This window comes from Antedon mediterranea, chromosome 1 (genome assembly GCF_964355755.1).
Source record: "Antedon mediterranea chromosome 1, ecAntMedi1.1, whole genome shotgun sequence".
Taxonomy (NCBI): Eukaryota; Metazoa; Echinodermata; class Crinoidea; order Comatulida; family Antedonidae; genus Antedon; species Antedon mediterranea.
In genome coordinates, this window is record NC_092670.1 from 654,155 (window position 1) to 676,090 (window position 21,936).

The 21,936-nt window shown below is 32.5% G+C and overlaps 1 protein-coding gene and 1 long non-coding RNA gene across 2 annotated transcripts; both read right to left on the reverse strand.

Moving 5' to 3' along the window:
* Positions 1-43: 43 nt before the first annotated feature.
* Positions 44-9,963, reverse strand: LOC140051882 (growth factor receptor-bound protein 2-like). The gene is made up of 5 exons (XM_072097217.1): positions 9,735-9,963; positions 9,086-9,183; positions 5,430-5,540; positions 4,901-5,072; positions 44-4,727 (listed from the first exon to the last, which is right to left on the reverse strand). Exons 1-5 carry the CDS (start codon positions 9,810-9,812, stop codon positions 4,554-4,556), a joined length of 633 nt encoding a protein of 210 aa, XP_071953318.1. The 5' UTR covers positions 9,813-9,963; the 3' UTR covers positions 44-4,553.
* Positions 9,964-19,695: 9,732 nt separating this feature from the next.
* LOC140051921 (uncharacterized) lies at positions 19,696-21,715 on the reverse strand. The gene is made up of 4 exons (XR_011845565.1): positions 21,547-21,715; positions 20,938-21,027; positions 20,577-20,645; positions 19,696-20,164 (listed from the first exon to the last, which is right to left on the reverse strand). It is a non-coding gene; the product is annotated as an uncharacterized lncRNA (long non-coding RNA).
* Positions 21,716-21,936: the final 221 nt, after the last annotated feature.

The window sequence follows — 21,936 nt, forward strand, 5'->3', positions numbered from 1 at the left end:
GCCGCATGTATTGTTTAAACTATTTAGCCAAGGCGTCGTATAACTATGGTAGTGTGACGTTTTCAAGAATTTACATGTGAATACGACTTTCTGCATTCACGACATGAAATGCAATTATATTTATAAGGTAGGGAGGCTCGACACATCCTTCAAGCCGGCTGTAGAAAACAGTAAAACAAACAAACATAGCAGAACCTACCACGAGAATCTTCCTCCTATACTCGAATAGTATCCGAAACGAAGAAATGAAATCGTTGGATGGCGCAGCAGTGATTGTTCAAAAATTTGTCTCGAGCGCAATCGAATAAATTCCGTTTCGACGGAAATTTATCGGATACCAATCATTCATTTTGGAAGGACAGCTGTTGACGCACGGCGTTAATAAAGCTTGGTTTTCTCACTTTGGTTGGACGCAATGCAAGGATGACGTAACGCGCCGCAAGTAATTTGACCAATCACAATTCGACCCAAGTTGTGCCTACGTCATTGTGTTGGGAAGCTTGAAGACAAATCAGAGGCTCAACAAATAGTCCATGGGATTTAGACTTTTAACTCACACAAATTGCAAGAAAAGGTTTTTTTGATGAAATGTGTTCTTTAGACCCTACTGAACACATTTATCAACGTTAGGACATTTTTCGACAACGGGAAGTAACCTAATTTGCATAATTAAAAATGGCCGCCATAAAATACAGCAATACCTTTCCATGTTTATTAATCGAAAATAGGAATAAAAGCTGCGTACACGCCGACGCATTATTTTATTTACATAAATGCAAATTTATTCAATAACATATTTTATGAAAGTAAAGAGCTATTAAAGAAAAACATTGAAGGTTGTGACATTATACGTTTAACAAACGTTCAATATTCTGTTTATAGTTCATCACATTAATAATTATTATGTAGACCTTGTAGTTACAATTGAAATTTAGTAAGAACATGTGGAATTTTCAGCATGCTGACATACGCCACACATCGAATAACTGAAAATTAAGGCTAATATAAATATGAATATTCTGAACAATTTAGGAAAAAAATTAAATCTTTATGACCAGAAGTTACCGAGATATGACCAAGGTCAAAGGTCAAAAGTGGCATTTCTGGCCATTTTGAACGAAAACTTTTCATTATAGTACATAGAAATGTGCATATTCTGAACAATTTAAGACGACCAAGATCAGACCTCTATGATCAGTCTTTGTCAAGTACCGTTTATATTTAGGATTCTGATAAATCCAAGATGGCCACCAAAATGGCCCCCATGGGACAAAATTTCGTCTTGGGAACATAAAAAAATGTTAATTATATATATTCAGGATTACAAATAATTATGTACATTAAAAAAATAAGCCCTCCTTCCTACTCTACTATACCGCAAGGGATTCTGGGTGTGATGATCTTCATGACACACATCAGTAGAACTTCCTGGTACACGACAGTATAGTTGAATTATTCTTTTGGGACAGTTTTGTTTTTTAATCGCCACAAAAAAACACATTGTTTATTTTTAGTCACCAAATGTTTATTTGCCATTTTACTATTATAATGCAACGTCATTCATTATTGCTATATATAGTTATACCAGGCATTTATTTAGTTTTATAACTCCATGTTCCATCTCACCAATCCAGTCGTGGAAACGTCTGTGACTTTTATGAGAAGTTAACTAACATTGAAGTAGACTCTATTGAATTATGAAGGCTTATTATTACGCAATCAACTGACCTATAAGTTCTTGCAGTTCAAGTACAATACTAACTAGATTTGAACTCGCCGGGTTATCCACGCAAAGGTAACATAATGCACCACATACATTATTATGAACGCCAAACAATTCGTCACTCGTCACACGAACCGGCGAATCCGCAAAATGTCCATTTCGAGAAAATCGCGATTGTAAAAAAGGCACTTTTTGCACGGTCATTTCTCGCAAGAAAAAAAGCGAATGTCCATTATTTTTGTGGTAATTATGTAAAAATATATCAAATGAATAATTTTAACGTGTCCATAAAAAAATATACTCATTAATTAAAGAGTAATCACTTAATTAATACATTCGTCACTTCGTGTGAAGATTATTTACCGCGTATCGCGTAACTAAGCGATATTCGACGCATATTCGTCACTTCGTGTGAACAAGAATCTTACGCAATGACTATGAAATATGCGGTATTCGCCGCGATTGCGTGGTAATGAATAGGCAGTCCCACGTAAACATCTTAGATAGAGCCCTAACGATAATAATATAAAGTAAACAAATTATTCTGTTAAAAATGCAAAAGAACAATCACAAATCAGTTGCAAAATGTAATTTATAGTAGCCTAACTGATGCACAAACGTCATTTTAGCTATTGTAAATAATGGAAAAACGGAAACATGGTTCATAATTAAATTTAATTATTAATGTATACATTATTTGATCTCTACATAAGGCAAGGCAATGTTAGATAGTTAGAATAAACGTTTTTAATTCAATATTCCCTTAGTAGGCCCTACGGGAACAGTTAAAAAATAATTTAGACAGTCCATTGTACAATACGACTTTTTCAGCATATTAGGCCTACAATAATTTAGCCATTCATGGCCAATATAGTATTTATTGAATAACTTTAAATGTGTTATCTGCCTTTTCTAATATCCGTATTAAAAGGCTAATTTAAATTATTTACTAATTTAATGTGATACCGTAGCAATGTGGTCTTATTGTAGGGCATATCACAGGATAATGTGCAGACTACCCTATATAGTATACGATAGTATTTAGTATAGCCATGCCCCAAAGATATTTGGTGACTCACTGATTATAATAATTATATATACTGTAACAATCTAATTTAAAAAGCAAAAACAAAAAATATAAATACTCTAACATCAAAATGTATGAATTGTTTGATAAAAATGTGTACACAGAAATGAAAGTTATTATCTTTAGTAGCATTACCCATTAACAATAGAGGTGAAATTTGATGTTTCTTTTTAATAATCATGTTATTTATTCTCTAAAAAATTAAATATTTCAAAATATTTAAGACTATAACATTGATGTAGGCCTAATCGTTACCGTACCGTTTCGTGTATGTGTTGTCAGTGCCATAATTTAATGTAATGTTTTGCTAGTGCTCGAGTGAACGTACGAAAGAACAAACATCGAAACGTTGCATTACATTTCCTGAAATGTATTTATATAATTAGCTTACTAAATAATTTATCAATAACCACAAAAATCAGTTTTTACTGGGTAAAATACTGTTCAATATTCTTTAATCTATGCTCAATCTAACTTCGCGGGACTGAAAATTGGCCATCAAATAATGGAATGTTCCAGATATGCAATAAACCAATCAGATCACATGCAATTAGTGACGAATTGCATATTCGCCGTTTATTGAGGCGCGTAAACAGTGTGCGTGATGCGCGTTTTACTCACACGAAGTGACGAATCGATATTCGACGCTTCGTGTGACGAATGATTATAATATCACAATATATTCGCCAAATTATAATTTAAATAATTAATTATTGAAATAAGATACGCAGTTGATATTTGCATCAATTGTTCTTTAGAATAAATACTTTCGAAATATACAAAAAAAAATTTCGCGCCAAAATGACGATTCGCCGGTTCGTGTGACGAGTGACGAATTATTAGCCATCCTATGAAATGAATCAAATATGTTTACAGTGTTGAATTGTACATATTTTGTGTAATAAGCATAACAGTATATACGTTAGGCCTATACAGTGTAGCAAAGATGAAATTAAGAGACCCAATTTTAGAAGATAATTATCTAAATAATAAAATTTTAAAGAGTTTTAGACACGAAAAGGCGAGATGCGCGCTATTTTAAATGCGGTGAATTTTTACGAAAGAGATGAAAATCTGACGTTTTGGATTCAACTGGCCATATGATGACGTCATGACATCAGATTCATCAGATCAGAAACTTTTTATAGGAATTCATATCTACAATTCAACAGCTACCATAATAAGTTTTAATCATGCGGGTCACTTTTCATTCCGATGAGCTATAAACAGATTAAAATATACTGTAAAGACGAAATTAAGTACCGGTAGGTCACGTTATTCTAATTTTTTAATATGATGACGTAATTAACGCATGTGAAAGAGAATTGATTGAGAAAGAACATATTAAAATCTAGGGCGAAATGGGATAAGCATAAGCGCAATGCTCTGTTAAATGGGATTAACTACTAGTACTAAAGCGAAACAAATTCTATTTTTTAAATTCAAGTGGTGACGTCAGAACATCCGGTAGGTACACATTACATCAATTGATCTACAACTCCTATCAACTTCCATAATACATTTAAAAAATTAGAAATACATACGTGCAAGAAAGATCTAGACAATAACAAGTGCGGAGAACCAAAACCAATAATTTTTAAAGAAATTAATTTCGTGATTTTAATATTAAAACTACTTTCTGTATGTAAAATTTAGGTGAACTTTTAGACAATTTGAATAGGAATTGATTTTAACATTTATAGGCAATAACTATAACTAATAACTGCCCGTCCGCTCCTGTAATTATTGATTTATAGATTTGACGTATGAGGCAGGGAACATGCCTTCTTTACCATTAAGACGCCCTTTCCACCAATTCTGATCGCTTCTATCGATGACCTCGATGTGTTGACCCTTTAAGAAACTTAGTTCCACTTCCTCCTGTGCCACGAAATCAAATAGAGCTTCTACAATCATCTATTAATATGAGAGAGGTAATATAAATAAAATACTATAAGTACCGTAAACAAATTAATTGTTACGATACCAATGCAGTTTCACGGTATTTGGGCAGAAATAAATGCATGTAAGCCTATATTTTGTGTTAGTTTAGTCGCAAAATATAAATTCACAAAATTGTATCGTCGTACCTCGTTTTCCTGGTGCATGTCTTTCAGATATATGGTTTGTGTTCGGCTAACGGAAGAAGTACGATGAAAATTCACCAACTGGTTCAGAGAGTTGAACTTATAATAGATCTGCAAGAAGTATTTTCCAGCTCCGTCTTGTAAAACCGGAAAATGCTGAACTCCAGTACCAAATCTAAAAAAGATCAGCATTTGTCAGCCGCGTGACAATTTATGAAAATACAAAAAGTAGACGCGCGCGCGTAGTAGTAGCGTACAAACGTTAATAATAATTCATATATCTATACCAGTATATTATATTATTATACATATTTTGCTTTAACTTTTTTTTAATGAAAAATTAAAATTACGTTATACCAAAGAATATTATCTTTGGTTATACGTTTATTACGATAAAAAGTATGTGAAATTGAAGATAATATTAGATAAAGAACTACAGTAGAAGATCGGAAAGCTGGAAGAAGATAGAGGGCGACATACCAAAACTTGTAATAATCGAAATAAATATAAAATAATTTAAAAATAGACTTACTTAACAGAAAGAACAATATCTCCCTCGTTTTCCGAAATAAGGAAAGCGCCATCAAATTGCTGGCTTAATGTATCCTCAGCATTCTGTTGAGTTATGTTTCCTTTATACCATCTAATGACAACGAAGAAAATGTATGAATGATTTAGATTAAAGATGTATTGTTTTTTTGTTGAATATTCCTTTTAATGTCACATTGACCACAATTTGGACCAACAAAATTATTTATTTGAAAAAAACTGTAATTTAAAGCAAAAAATCAAGTCAAATTGGCTGCCAGCCAATGGATTTTTGATTGAATTTAACCGTTTATTTTGTCATTTTATTAAAAGTTAAAACATTTTTTTTTTTCGTTTTTTCAAATTCTGATTTTATTAATGGGGCATTTCACAGTATTTCACGGATGGGACATTTTTGAGAATATAACTAGACATCTTAGGAATAAAAAAGAATACAAGATTCAAAGTAGAATAAATGTATACATATATGGCCAATGTTAATTATGAAAGTCAAAAAAAAAAAGAAAAAAGACTACAAAAAATGTTATTATGAAAATTGTATGCGTCGTCGGATGGGAAAGCAAATGGACATGACTTTTAAGAAGGTTTACGTATTGTAATATTTCTCCTCATTTGAAAGAGATTTAAAATTTTGTTTTGTATTATTATGTTACCAGATAGTTGATTTAGATGACTGAATGTTAATTATAAAATTTTAACTGAAAATTTATTAATAAATATGATTTAGGCCTAGGCCTATATTTCGTTACGGACGGGACATTACGTCGCGGACAGGACACTTTTGTCCAGGTTAAAAAGTTGTATAATTTTGCTATTAAAAAAAATTTTAAATAAGTTTTTTTGCAGCAATGTAATCTTTTATTTACAAATCAAAATATAATTCAACCACAGTCTCAAGTAAAAATATTAAAATTCATAAATATGAAATATTATTTATAAAATTCAAAGAAAAGCAATAATTGTTAAATGTTATCAAAATATTTATTTACACTAATTTCAAAGTTATGCTTGTTATATTAAACAAAACTTCAAGCTATTAACACATTTAGGGCGAATCTTAAAAAATTGCCGTCGGCGTTTGACGTCTTAATTTGTTAGTGGATCCAAGTTGCCTCTGAAATTTTCTGCTATCCTTGCTTGGATGCTTGTAGGCCTACTTCTATTAAAATTCAATCTTAATTATTTAGCATCTGATTTATAAAGGTTCTTAGTTGCAAATACACAAAGAATGAAATCTGGTATGTGATGACCACACCCAATATGACCACACCCAATACTCCCATTCATACAGGTCATGTTATTTTGGATTTAGGTATTGTTCTGTTGTGGATTGTTATTTTAAATACAGACAACACTGTGTTGTGATTAATAAACAACAGTAAACACTTTGTACTTACCAGTCTACAGTACAAAACACTTAATTCTTAAAACAATGCCATCCCCTCCATAACAAAAACGTCCCATCCGTAGCATTCAACAAATTTGTTTTTTTAATACATGTTTTAAAAAACTTGTTTAAATCAATTTCAATTTAATATCCTTAAAGGTTGAGGGTGATTTAACATTAAGTTTTAAAATAAAGATTGCTGAGCCATTACTTCAATAAACACAAGTTAAGTGAGGAAAAATCCCAACCGAAATGTCCCAGAAGTGAAAATCATTAATTTTGAAATGAAAGTATGAAATTAATAAATAAACAATTTTAATAAATACTTGATTATGAACAATTGGATTGCTTACTTACTGTGAAATAAAAAGTAACTACAGTATATTTAAGGGGAAAATGTTAATAAGATGCATGGTTTTATGAAATAAAAAGGATTTAGGCTTAAATGATATGTCTCATCCGTAACAAAAATGTCTGTCCCGTTCCTATGAAAAATGTCATCAATATACTTTTTGAAATATGATATTTTCACCAAAAGTTTCAAAATATTTGTTTATAATGTATTGCATATAGTTCTTAAAAGGAGAAAACAAAATATTAAATTGTGGTATCAATACTTTTAACTGAAATGTAAAAAACACCACAAAACTAGGCCTAGACTATTAAAATATCGCGGACATGAGAATTATGGATTTTGAAATGTATATATGAAATCTAATAAAAAAAATATGTGTTATAAAATGGTTGACTATGTACAATAGGGACATAGAGTAACTATATCTGGTAAAAAAAATGTTTTAAAAAATAATTCATGGTTTGTGAAATAAAGGATTTAAATATGTCCAGTCCGTAACAAAAATGTCCCGTCCGTAACATTATATTTTTGAAATATGATATTTTCATCAAAATATAAAATTTTTCAAAAATGTGTTCATAATCTAATGAGATTTAGTCCTCAGGAGGAGAAAATGAAATATCAAGATTTTTGCATCAATACTTTTAAAATAAACTTAAAAAACCACCTAAAACGTCGCGGACGGGACATTTATGAATTTGAAATGCTTGTATGAAATTAATAAACAACATTTTAATTAAATACTGATTATGTATTATTTCATTTCATTTCATTTCATTTCATTATTTATTTGGTCTATTTAAGTATATACAAAACAAAAAAAACTGAAATTGGGGAGACCAGGGTCAACCTGAGTGAACTTAATCACTGTAGCTGAGCCGGTTGATATTGAGACATAAAGTAACTATATCTGTTGAAAAAAACAGTAATAAGATGTATATTTTATGAAATAAATAATAATGCGTTTTCAGTTCTTTAAAAAAAATAGCAATAGTAAAATAAAGTAAAAGGATCTTATATTTTATACGGCAGTCAATAGGTAGCCAATGGAAGTTATATATAATAGGAGATATAGGATTTAAAATGTCCCGTCCGTAACGTCAAAAAATATGTTTTTTGTTTCATATTTAATTTTCAATAACTTAAAAATAAATATCAGAAAACTAAAAAAAATGTTATTTAATAAACTCCAACATGTCTACTTTTAGAAATGGCCAAGAGTTACATCAAAATCAGTAAATAACATTTTCCAACCCACGGACCAAATACTGTGGAATGCCCCTAATCTTCATTTTTCATTTTTTAAGGACAATTTAAATCAAAGCGTTTATATATACAGTATTTTATTTTATTTATTCTGTCCTTATACTGAATGACACTTTCAGTGCTAAAGCATTGATTTCCAAAGTTTTCAGTAGAGAACTATTAACAATATAATAATAATAATTAAAAGACAACTAACAAAGTAATCTACATTAGTACACACACATTTACAAAAGGGTAACTATCTACAAAATATACAGTATATATACAAAACATGGAAGGAATTCAAGGTAAAAAAAGATACTTAATCAGTAATATTTTAGATTGATTTTTTAAAAGTTGAAGGTTTGTAGATTGCGATAACATTGGATTTGACAATCTAGCCTTCGGCTATCTTTGGGTTATGAATTAACTGATCTATTGACATTTTTATGAAATAGTTTTGATAAAATATAAACGATGAACAGAACCAAACAGTTCCTTTTCAGCACCACAACTCCACGACCAGGTATAGGAGTACATTAGGCATACGAATTAATAATAAAAAAAACACTAGGAGACGCGGCCTGCGCTAAAGTTAAGCATATATACCCGTTCGTACTTAAACAAGACAGTCATTTTAATTTCAACTTACTCGTGTGCTTTCATTTGTATGTTATTTTTTGGAATTAATCCATCTCTTCCTCCTTGTACCGCATTAAACCAATGTCCATCTTCATCTGGATTTAACACCTTTGGTTACGAAAGGGAAAATATATTTTAGATTTAAAAGTATCCAGCTAAATAAGACTAGTTCTAAGTTCATTTTCGAAACGATAACATTAAAACAGAGTGGTTGAGAGGTGGTCAGCTGTTACAAACTCTTAATCGATTTGGTATAATGCCATTTTATAAGAACTCGACTTGTATTTCACTCCAGTTTAAGTTGTAGAACCTACATGTTGATACATGGTGACTAGAATTACCAGTGACTATGGTTAAAATAACTAACTCCGACCTGCTGCTGAAGGTTATCAACTAATCTAAAAGGGACATCTACAAATCACCCATCAGTGGTCCTAAATGTATTCATACTCTACGACGAGCGGTCGGCGATCGATGGTTAATATTGTGATGATAATGGTAAAATGTAGCTTATACTCTACTGCTCATAATGTTTCTTTTTTTTTTGTCTTATGTGGGTTCGTCCTACTTTTATTTCATCTTCTTAAAATATTAAAATACATTGCACGTAATAAATAAAATCCCTAAATAGTTTTTATAAGCTAACGAAGCTGATATACCTTCACTATTGATCCTTTTCTGACGGACAGTTCGTCAACTCCTGTGGCTAAAAAAGTGAATAATACTATGGCTTCCATAATGCAACGACTTAACTATCATCAACATCCGCAAGATCCGGCAAATCGACCAAACTTTGGCCTGTTAATCGACCTTTACGCCCGTTAAAACCACTAAAGTAGCCTACTGTTATAATCAATTTGGTTGGCTAAATCCAGATAGTTGTTAAAATCTCGAAATTTCGAAGAAGAATAAAAAAAAACGCAATTAACAGGTGCTTGATAGCAGGTTATCCACTCTCCGATTGGACGCAATGCAAGGATGACGTAACGCGCCGCAAGTAATTTGACCAATCACAATTCGACCCAAGTTGTGCCTACGTCATTGTGTTGCGTCCAATTGGAAGTTTGAAGACAAATCGGAGGCTCAAAAAACTACAGCAATACCTTTCATGTTTATTCATCGAAAATAGGAATAAAAGTTCATTCATTCATTCATTCATTCTTTATTTAGCATTTAAAATCGAAATACATTTAAAACATATAGGTAACAAAAACAAGACAGGTGGAAATCTAAGGAGGCAAGGATAAGCAAAAGCAATTACAATCGATGTAGCTCACAGGCTTGCTTATCCATCCTTAGACATCCAGTACATAAAGATAGATAAAATACACATTAACGATCCAAATATAAATAAATTCTAATTTAGTGACAAAGTATAGCCTATTACTAGAGTACCAAATTATTTTTAATTTAGTAAAATTTCAGTAGTTGCATACACGCCGACGCATTATATATATTACATAATGAAAATTTATTCAATAACATATTTTATGAAAGTAAGGGGCTATTAAAAAAAACCATTGAAGGTTGTGATATGTTACGTTTAACAAACGTTCAATATTCTGTTTATAAAGGTCATCACATTAATATGCATGTAATAATAATAATAATAATAATAATAATAGCAGGATTTTGATAGCGCACATACCACTCAAGAGTGCTCAAGGCGCATTAAAAAAAATAAAAACAAATCATACAAATGCCTGACAAATAAAATGCAATTTCTTTGGAGGGTCCCCATCCGTTCTCGTTCTGTCGCGGTCCCGGACCCCTACCTAGGTGACCAAACAAAGGAGCAGGATACACATTTGCCTTGCCACAGACGACCGGGTGCTCAGAGACAACAACCAAGACAGAGCCACCCCAAAGATAATGCTGGTCAGGAAAAAGTATACTATAAAATTCTAGAACTTTAAGAAACCTCATGATTTCCATATGCCTTAATGAATAAATGTGTTTTTAATTATTTTTAAAAGTATCAACAGTTTTGCAAAATCTGATAGAGCTCGGTAGAGCATTCCATAGACGAGGAGCAGTAACGGTGAAAGCTCTGTCTCCCCATGAGTGGTGAGACTTAGGTTGATGTAGAAGCAGCGTATCACTAGAACGCAGATTCCGTCTGGGAACATACAGCCAAAGCATGTCAGAAATATATTCAGGAGCCATGCGATTAATAGACTTAAAAACATAGAGTAATATTTTAAAAACAATGCGGTACCTAACAGGAAGCCAATGCAAAGTTTCCAAGGTATTTTATATGTGTGCATATCTTGGTAGTTTTTTAACAACTCGTGCCGCTGTATTTTGAATCAGCTGAAGCCTGTGGAGGTGTTTTTGTGGGAGACCAAATAACAAGGAGTTACACATAATATCGAGACGCGAACTAACAAATGCATGTACAAGTTGCTCAGCAGCTGCACGATTTAAGTATTTTCTGATGCCTCGAATATTTCTTAAATGATATGACGATGCAGACGTAATTTTATAAATATGAGCCGTCATTGTCATATTAGAATCCAGAATTACACCAAGATTTCTAACTTGTGTAGTATTTTTAGTACAAAAGTTACCAATGGAAACCCTCCTAGATGGAATTTTCTCTAATTTTTGTTGCGAACCAAATAGAATGTACTCAGTCTTATCATCATTAAGTTTTAAAAAGTTTTTGGCCATCCAGACACGAATTTCAGAGATACATTTTTCAAGCAAATCAATTGATAATTCACTCTGTGTCATGGTATGTTTAAACGATATATATATTTAAGTGTCATCAGCGTAAACATGATAGCTAAGATTATATTTCTTAATGATATCACGAATAGGATATACATAAATTGTAAACAATTGTGGACCTAACACAGATCCTTGCGGAACAGAGAAATTAAAAGTGGTAGGTTGAGAGATTACCTCTCTAATACAAATGTGTTGAGGTCTGTCCGCCAAGTATGATTGACACCATCTTAGTGCACATCCCTCAACACCAATAGAAGCATGCAACCTCTCAGTCAGAATACTATGATCTACCATATCAAACGCAGCACTCAAATCAAGTAAAATTAAAGCAGTTACTTTTCCAACATCCATCGCACGAAGTATATCATTGCTAACGCGCAGTTTCAGTACTGTGATGTGCTTTATACGCTGATTGAAACGGATCAAGTAAAGAATTATCCTTTACATGTGATAGTTTACGTTTAGATACCACTTTTTCAATTACCTTTCCAAGAAAACACAGATTTGATACTGGTCTGTAACTGGATAGCTTTTCAGGATCAAGACCAGATTTCTTTAATTGAGGACGTATGTGCGAGATTTTACAAATATCTGGGAAAACCCCAGTTTCCAAAGACAGATTAACGACACGTGTAATTAGTGGAACAAAAACAACAGCATTTCTCTTAATTAACAGAGTAGGAACTGGATCAAGACTTCAAGATTTAGCAGGCGAGTTTTTGAAAATTTCAAAAATTTCTTTTTCACTTGCAGGTTCAAATTTACAAAGGGAGGGACAATTATAATTTTCACAGCATACGTCGTTATTAAAGTAATGAGACAAACTTCCAGCACTATCTTTAACAAGAAGTTTACGAATATTAACAATTTTATTTTTAAAAAATACGGAAAATCTTTCTGCAAGCAACTCATCTGAGTGAGAAAATGGAAGCACCGACGATTTAGAACAGTGTAAAAGATTGTTTACAACTTTAAACAGCTTCTTCTGATCACCTGAGCAATCTTCGACCAGATCAGAATAATATCGTTTCTTAGCACTTTCAACAAGCATATTAACAATACACCGCTGATGACAATATTTCTGTCTATCTAAGGTATTTTTTGATTTCATCCATTTTCTCTCAAATACGCGACGGAGTTTTCTCGCAGATCTAATTTCATCAGTAAACCACGGTTTTGAAGAATTTAGTTTGATACATTTTGTTTTTAAAGGTGCGTGTTTATCCATAACTTCTCTTAAAGAGCAGTATCTTTCAATATTTTCTTGCAAAGTACCATCATGCATATCAGACAACCGAGCTTGTATGTCATTTGAAAATATTGTTGTATCAATACTGTTTATATTTCGGATTTTAATTTTAGATTTAGGAAGTAGATGTAGTTACGAAAATCTGGAATTTTCAACGCTGACATACGTCACACATTGAATAAACACAACTTTTAATTTTCGCAGCATGCAATTATCGAATGGTAATTCACATTTCATTAAAGAAAAAAATAATCGCGTCGTCTTAAAATGTATTGACGATTTTTAATGATATTGCAATATATTTTAATTTATTTTGATATAGTATATTATATGCATTTTTTTCTGCCTGGTTTTGTGTGATGTGTTCTTGTTCTTTGTCCATGAGTTTTATATTGTATTTTTATGGAGACAAAATAAATGAAATGAAAATAAAGCTCTGATGCGACCGATTTTTAATGATATTGCAATATATTTTAATTTATTTTTATATAGTATTATATGCATTTTTCATGTTTATGCAAATTTTATTCTAAAGTGATAAGTTCGCTTTTTAGGATTTCTGTCTCTGCCTGGTTTTGTGTGATGTTTTCTTGTTCTTTGTCCATGTTTTTATATTGTATTTTTATGGAAAAATAAATGAAATGAAAATAAAGCTCTGATACGACCGATTTTTAATGATATTGCAATATATTTTAATTTATTTTTATATAGTATTGTATGCATTTTTTATGTTTATACAAATTTTATTCTAAAGTGATAAGTTGCTTTTTAGGATTCCTGTTTGTACCTGGTTTTGTGTGATGTTATCTTTGGATTCTTTGTCCACGTTTTTTATATTGTATTTTTATGGAGACAAAATAAATGCAATGAAATGAAATGAAAATAAATCTCTGATACGACTGAAGACGAGATTTAAAGTTATTGTAAATAACAATTTGCATCAAATTAAAATCACATCCTGAGGAATTTCCTTAGAAGTTCTCCTTTCAAGAAATTCCGTTCCCCCCCCCCCACCCCGTACAGAGGTGCTAATCGGTGTGTTGATTCTAACTGTAATAAATAATGTATATAATGCATATGTCGGTAGCTGTATCAAAATGATAAACACAATACCATTAATGTCTACTGTTCTTTATTAATATTATTTGTTAGAAGACAATTGACTACAGTACAATGGTATACCAATCCAAAGGCAAATTACTCGGAGAAAAATGAGAATACTCTAACCAGCTAGCTGAATCTCAATGGAGATACAAATAAAAGAAGAAAAAATGAGAATACTCTAACCAGCTGAATCTTAATGGAGATACACATAAAAGAAGAAAAATTAGAATACTCTAACCAGTTGAATCTCAATGGAGATACACATAAAAGAAGAAAAATGAGAATACTCTGACCAGCTGAATCTCGATGGAGATACACAAAAAAGAAGCAAAGAATACCATGAAAAGTACGGTACATGACATTTCACACGCGCGTCCAACCAAACGCTTGATACATGCTATCGGTTTCTGTACGCGCACATAACTGTCATGTGAATGTAAAAATTAATTAATTGTCGTACATTGAGTAAATTGTCAGTCTGTAGCCTGATGTTCACAATTTCACAATGTAGGTTAGGCCGGAATTTAACCTAACATAGGCCTATCTTCTGCAGTAATAAAGACTCCATACCCATCTGAAAAAAACATCAATTAATTCAATCACAATTATTTATGACAAACCATAACAATACCCTAAAATCCAGACTGATTTCAATTCATGAATAAGAGCACATTGTGAGAATTGGACGTTTCAATATATTTGATCATTTTTAAGGATCTAACACTGTCACAAGCAAACGTTGGCAATATAAAACTTTTTACAGGACGCTGATTTCCCTAGCAATGAATGACAATGTAAGAGAGTCTCAGTTGGTATGAACAGTAAAATTGATTTTTTTGGAAGGTAAAATAATTAAGTGAAAAGCTTACTGTCTGGTATACATGAAAAGTAATCTTTTACTAAGTATTTTACTGGTTGCCTTATTTTTAAAGGCCAGGTGCGGGCACAAAATTTCTATTGATCATACATTCCAATAATCATCCATCTATAGTTTCCCCTATGTTTCATCATTTTTGGGATTTCATTTGTGTTACATGAGCATGTTGAAAATAAGCACTTTCTTATCAGTGGGGGGATAGTTCAAATTACTGTACACAGTAAAATCTCTATTCTTTTGTACACAAATTGTGTAAATAGAGAGGGTAAAAAAATGTTATCGGATGACTAAATATAGGTATATAACTTGAATTTTACATTTCTGGTATTTTTATTCAACTTCAGATTTTTGTTTCCATGCTATAGCAAAAATTATCCACCGTATATCCACCATCTTTTTTCACCTTCTAGGGAGTCACCAGACATGTTATTACATTAGGTTAACTACCTAACTACTGAAAAAAATTCTTCCTGGTTTTTATGGCAGAATATTGCTAAATTTTGTATTTGACCATATTAAAGGAAATTCATGTTTTTTCGTCTTGATTTTTGTTACAAATATTTGATTTATGTACAATTAACCAGATATTATATTTAAAATTCATGCCTGTACCTGAGCTTTAAAATTTGCGCTGTGTTGATTCAATTTAACTTTTATTAATGGCAGAGCTTACCTAAACAAGTATAACCGTTGTCGTTGTCAGATGGAACACATCGTTTTCCGGATTGACATTTGTTATTGTCACATGGGTCTGAAACAGTAGTAAAACACATTTTAGTTGTCATCCTAACACTAACATTTGAGATTTGAGTAGGGGAACTTTAGGCTTTATTTATAAAAGAGTATTGAAAAGTGAAATACTGTATTTACTATTATACTGTTAAAAGCAAAACTTCAAACAAGTTTGTGTAAAATAAGCGCGCCTAAATGAGGAAAACTTGTTTTACAAAATTACAATTATACTTATGTTTCTCAACTCACGTACCTGACATTACGACCGCTGCATATAAGACAAGAAATGCGATTACAAGGAAGGCTCGATTCATCCTGCAGAACTTGTTACTGGGTAAAAACAACAAGTTTTTTAGTTACCTACCAAGAGAATCTTCCAACTCGAATGTTATCCTTAAACCACCAAAAATTCTTCAACTTAGCTTTATGACCGTGTTTCCGCAAACCATAACACAAATTATCGGTTAGATAGATCATTAATAAAAAAAACAACAAATATTTTTGTAATTCCTTATTAAGTCTTAAACGTAACAACCCTGCCATGTGGCATAAAGGTATTAAACAACTATGTAATCTTAAGACTAAAAATACTAATTTCACCTTGCCTGGGCTGTCCAAAGTTGAAACTGCCTCTGAGATTAATGCCCATTTCTCTAGTGTTTGTAATGCCATCCCTCCTCTTAATTTAAACGATTTGCCTGCTTATCTCCCAGCCCCTGGGCCACCACCTTTAATATATGCTGGTCAGGTCCTAAAAGCCCTTTGTAATCTTAAGCCTAACAAAACTGGCCATCCAGATGAACCCCCTATTAAACTATATAGAGATTTTGCTCCTGAACTTGCTGAACCTGTTGCGGATATCTTCAATCATGCATTGAAGGATGGTGTTTTCCCCGACCTTTGGAAAAGGGCTACTGCAGTTCCCATTCCTAAAACTGTGAATGCTAGTTCTGTCTCTGACCTTAGACCTATTTCCCTTACCTATGTTCTTGCCAGGGTATTTGAATCTTTTATTGTTAAGTGGATTCTTGAAGATATTAAGGGTAAATTAGATTCTCGTCAATTTGGTAGTAGGAAAAAGGCTTCCTCAACTCACTATCTTGTTAGTCTTATTGACTCTACACTCAAAGATGTTGAGAAGGGTAAATGTTATGTTAACCTACTATGTGCCACTGAATTTACTAAAGCTTTTGATCGTGTTGATCATAATGTTATTATTATAAAGTTGATTGAACTGGGTGTGAGGTCGCCCATAATTCCCATCGTCTGTAGCTTTCTCACTTCCCGTACTCTCAACACCAAGTTTGCTGGGATTTTGTCATCTTCAAAGTCACTGACTTGTGGTGTCCCACAGGGGACATTGCTTGGCCCTGTACTTTTCCTAGTACTTATTAACGATGCTTGTGTTGATTGCTGCAGACGATGGAAATATGTGGATGACCTCACCCTTGGGGAGGTCGTTCGCAAAGGTGATTTGCCTTCCATGCTATCCCTGTTAGATGATCTGAGTGTTTGGTGTTCATCCAATAATATGATACCCAAACCCTCCAAATGCCATATCTTGGTTGTCAATTTTCTTAAGGACAAGTCGGATGATATTATATCGCCTTCTTTTAGTCTGAGTGGTTCCATTTTACAAGTAGTTGATCACATGACGCTTCTTGGTGTAATCATTCAAAATGATAGATATGTAATAAGTGAATGTTTTAAGGTTTTCACGCTGCTGCTCTAGCCCGCTACGTCACACGAGATGACTCATTCATTAGATGAAATCAAGCAGCTTTATAGTACTACACTTTGACATTTTTGTTAAAATGGAAACTCCACTATAATTTATTGGTACCACCTGTTGAATCCAAAAACGGCTGAGAAAAGAGTCTAACGACAAATCCCAAAGCATTCTGGTATTTATGAGTCCCATGATATAATTCGCTGTCAGATAATCATTGAATTATTATCAAAACAGTCCATTGAAGTTTTTGTTTGTAATAGGATACTTGAAGTATCTAGGCGTAATGAAGTGACCCCCAGACTTGACCTTAGCAATAACAATAAGCGAGCAGCGTTTTTTGTAAGAAATATTCTTGTTTATTCATGTATGTTTTTAATTGTATGGTACGATATCTAATTTTATTAAGATGTTTCTATTTTTATAGCAATTTGAACTAATTTTTAGTCATTTGTAATACATTTCATTTCAGTCCTTGACTGTCGTTTTGTAATATGTTTTTATATACCGAATAAATTATCGGATAATGTTTTCTTGAAGGTGGAATTGCTTAAACCACGTTCCCACAGAACCTTTATCGGATAATGTTTTCTTGACGGTGGAATTGCTTAAACACCGTTCCCACAGAACCTTTATCGGATAATGTTTTCTTGACGGGCGAATTGCTTAAACTCCGTTTCCACAGAACCTTTATCGGATAAAGTTTTCTCGGTGGAATTGCTTAAACTCCGTTCCCATAGAACCTTTATCGGATTATCATCGGGTAATGTTTAGCTGTGAACGGCAGGTCAGTTAAATAAAGCAGTTGGCACGTGACCCGCTCGCATACCTCCCTGTTTCATAAACAACCAGCAGACAACATAATACCTACCTCCTTTTAGTGTTTCTTGTGAGAGATGACGTTCAATATTAATAGCAGGTAGGACAGGAATAGAAGTTGTCATATACGCCGCCCTATTAATATTCGTTACCGTACATAAATTTAAATTTATTCAATAAAATATTTTGTTAATTGTGTGTTAACAATTATAGGGTTGTGACATTTTACGTATCGGACAAAACAATTATTAATTATTGTATTTAGTAAGAACATCTGGAATTTCCAGCATGCTGACATACGCCACACATCGAATACTATTATTTGTAATAATTAGTCACTGGTTGGAGGTACACACCTAATTGGTGACAGTGACTTAGGCTGGTAGTGTCCTTTCCTGGCAGCTAGTGACTATGATTTTATATTTTTTTTTGCGTTGTTGATTTGTATTATATTTGTAAAATGTACCTTTTGCCTTAATAAATAATAATAATAATAATACTAGGCCTAACAATAATAATAATAAACAGTTTAAATCTTTGCAATTTCCGAATAGCAGGCCTAATTCATATATCATTAAACAAACAAATAAGTTTTATATAAGTTTTGTAATTGGGAGACCAGACAGTAGAGCAGTATTCAAGGTAACTACGAACAATACTTAAATAAAGAGACCGTTTTACATGTGAATTACAATGGAAACTAACACGTTTAACCAGGCCTAACATACGATTTGCTTTGGAAATAATACAATTATAATGAGCCTTCCAAGATAAATGAGAATCAATTATGATACCAAGATCATTCATTTCACTAACTCGTTCAATAATATCGTTATTAATTATATAATTAAAAAGAACAGAATTTCAAGATCGGGTAATAGAAATAATTTTACATTTAGAAGTATTAAAATTCAAATCCCATTTTTTAGACCAGGTGCTCAAAGTATCAATATCAATCTGAAGTGAATGGCAATCCTGGACACTGTGAATTTCTCTGTAACATTTGGCATCATCAGCATAAAGAGCAAAATTTGTGTCACAACTTAAATTATCAGGCAGATCATTAGGCCTAATATAGGATAAACATTAATGGCCCTAGAATCGATCCCTGTGGGATATTAGATAAATAATGCAAATATAAATTAAATTCAATGTATTTCAGAGTTTGTTCTTAAAATAAAGCTCGATACGAAGACGAGATTATTTTATTTTTCATCCTAATTCCTTCATGATAATCTTTAAGTTAGGCCCCTATTGAAAATAAAAATTAGTTAATTCCCCCCCCCCCTCCCCGGTACACGATTCAGGTCCTAATCGCCAAAGGTGTTGATTCTAACTGTAATAAATAATGTATATAATGCATATGTCGGTAGCTGTATCAAAATGATAAACACAATACCATTAATGTCTACTGTTCTTTAATAATATTATTTGTTAGAAGACAATTGACTAATATACAGTACAATGGTATACCAATCCAAAGGCAAAATACTCGGAGAAAAATGAGAATACTCTAACCAGCTAGCTGAATCTCAATGGAGATACACATAAAAGAAGAAAAATGAGAATACTCTAACCAGCTAGCTGAATCTCAATGGAGATACACATAAAAGAATACGATGAAAAGTACGGTACATGACATTTCACACGCGCGTCCAAACGCTTGATACATGCTATCGGTTTCTGTACGCGCACATAACTGTCATGTGAATGTAAAAATTAATTAATTGTCGTACATTGAGTAAACTGTCAAGTCTGTAGCCTGATGTTCACAATTTCACAAAGTAGGCCCGAATTTAACCGAACACAGGCCTATCTCCTGCACTAAGAAAGACTCCAGTCTTCTCTGCAAATAAATAAATAATGCAAATATAAATTAAATTCAATCAAAATTATTTTTGACAAACCATAACAATACCCTAAAATCCAGTCGGATTTCAATTCATGAATAAGAGCACATTGTGAGAATTGAACGTTTCTATATAGGCCTATTTGATCATTTTCAAGAATCTAACATGGTCATAAGCAAACGTTTGCAATATAAAACGTTTTACAGGACGCTGATTTCCCTGGAGGCCATGAATGACAATGTAAACCTCAGCCTTGGTAAATAAATTAAATTTTGTTTGTACGTAAAATAATTAAATAAGAAGTTTACTGTCTGGTACACTGGAAAAATAATCTTTTACTAAGTATTTTACTGGTTGCCTAATGTTTTTATTGTGTTTATTCAACACATTTTTAATAGTATAGCTTACGAAGACAGTTTTCACCGTTGGATGGCACACATTCAGCTCGGTTTTCACAAGTATTTCCGACACATGGGCCTGAAACATTAATTTAACGAAACACGTATTAGTGGTCACCATAACACTAAAATTTGAGATTTGAGTAGGGGAACTTTAGGCTTTATTTATAAAAGTAGTATTGAAAAGTGAAATACAGTACTGTACTTATTTATTATTAGGCTTATATACTGTTAAAGCAAAACTTTGTTTGTGTAAAAATAGGCGCGCCTAAATGAGAAAAACTTGCTTTACAATTACATTATACTTAGAAAAGATATGCTTAGGCCTACTTGTTGATATTTCGTATAATTTTTTTCAATAACTCACGTACCATTTGACATTACGACCGCTGCATACAAGACAAGAAATGCGATTACAAGGAAGGCTCGATTCATTCTGGAGGATTATGTTACTCGGCAGGCTATAAAAAAAGTAGTAAAACCTTCCACGAGAATCTTCCAACTCGAATGTTATCCTTAAACCACCCAAAGTTCTTCAACTTAGCTTTAGGACCGTGTTTCCGCAAATCATAACACAAATTATCGGTTAAATATCTGATTTCGTGGATAGATCATTATCGGATAATGTTTTCTTGACGGTGGAATCGTGACGCGCGTGCAAGCGTTGATAGGCCTAAAGAGGTGATAATTACACGTTCGCTTTTTTGGCCACAAAAATAACCGTATTCAACCATAGTCAGTGATAAGTATTAAAATATGGAATAATTATTTAGGGTCAATTATTCCTCCATGGCTATAGTAATTATACTAGAAATGACAAAAGGAAAGTGAGTGAGTTTACGAAACAGTGTGATGACGTCAATGACGCGTGAACGTGTACGTAAACATTCAAGGGGTTTTTGCGTTAATTCGCATTCATATACCACCCGCTCGCATACCTCCCTGTTTCATAAACAACCAGCAGACAACATAATACCTACCTCCTTTTAGTGTTTCTTGTGAGAAATGACGTTCAATATTAATAGCTGTTAGGACAGGAATAGAAGTTGTCATATGCGCCGCCCTATTTATATTCGTGACCGTAAATAAATGTAAATTTATTCAATAACATATTTTGTTAATTGTGTGTGTTTATGTTAACAACAATTAATAGGTTTGTGACATTTTACGTATCGAACAAAACAATTGTTAATTATTGTATTTGTAAAGGTCAAATATAATTAAAAGTTGACATTTAGAATCTGGAATTCATTTAAATACATTTCAACAATCTAACGACAAATGCTGCCGCACATCGAAGAAACGACGCGTGGAACTTTAAATGATAACGCTTTCTGAACATCTAAAGGATAACAAAAATAACTACTAAA

Coding starts and splice junctions, on each gene's coding strand:
- LOC140051882 (XM_072097217.1), bottom strand. CDS start 9,812: ATGGAAGCCATAGTATTATTCACTTTTTTAGCCACAGGAGTTGACGAA. Junction 9,184..9,734: donor GAAAAGGATCAATAGTGAAG/GTATATCAGCTT, acceptor TCGTAACCAAAG/GTGTTAAATCCAGATGAAGA. Junction 4,728..4,900: donor ACATGCACCAGGAAAACGAG/GTACGACGATAC, acceptor TCATATTAATAG/ATGATTGTAGAAGCTCTATT.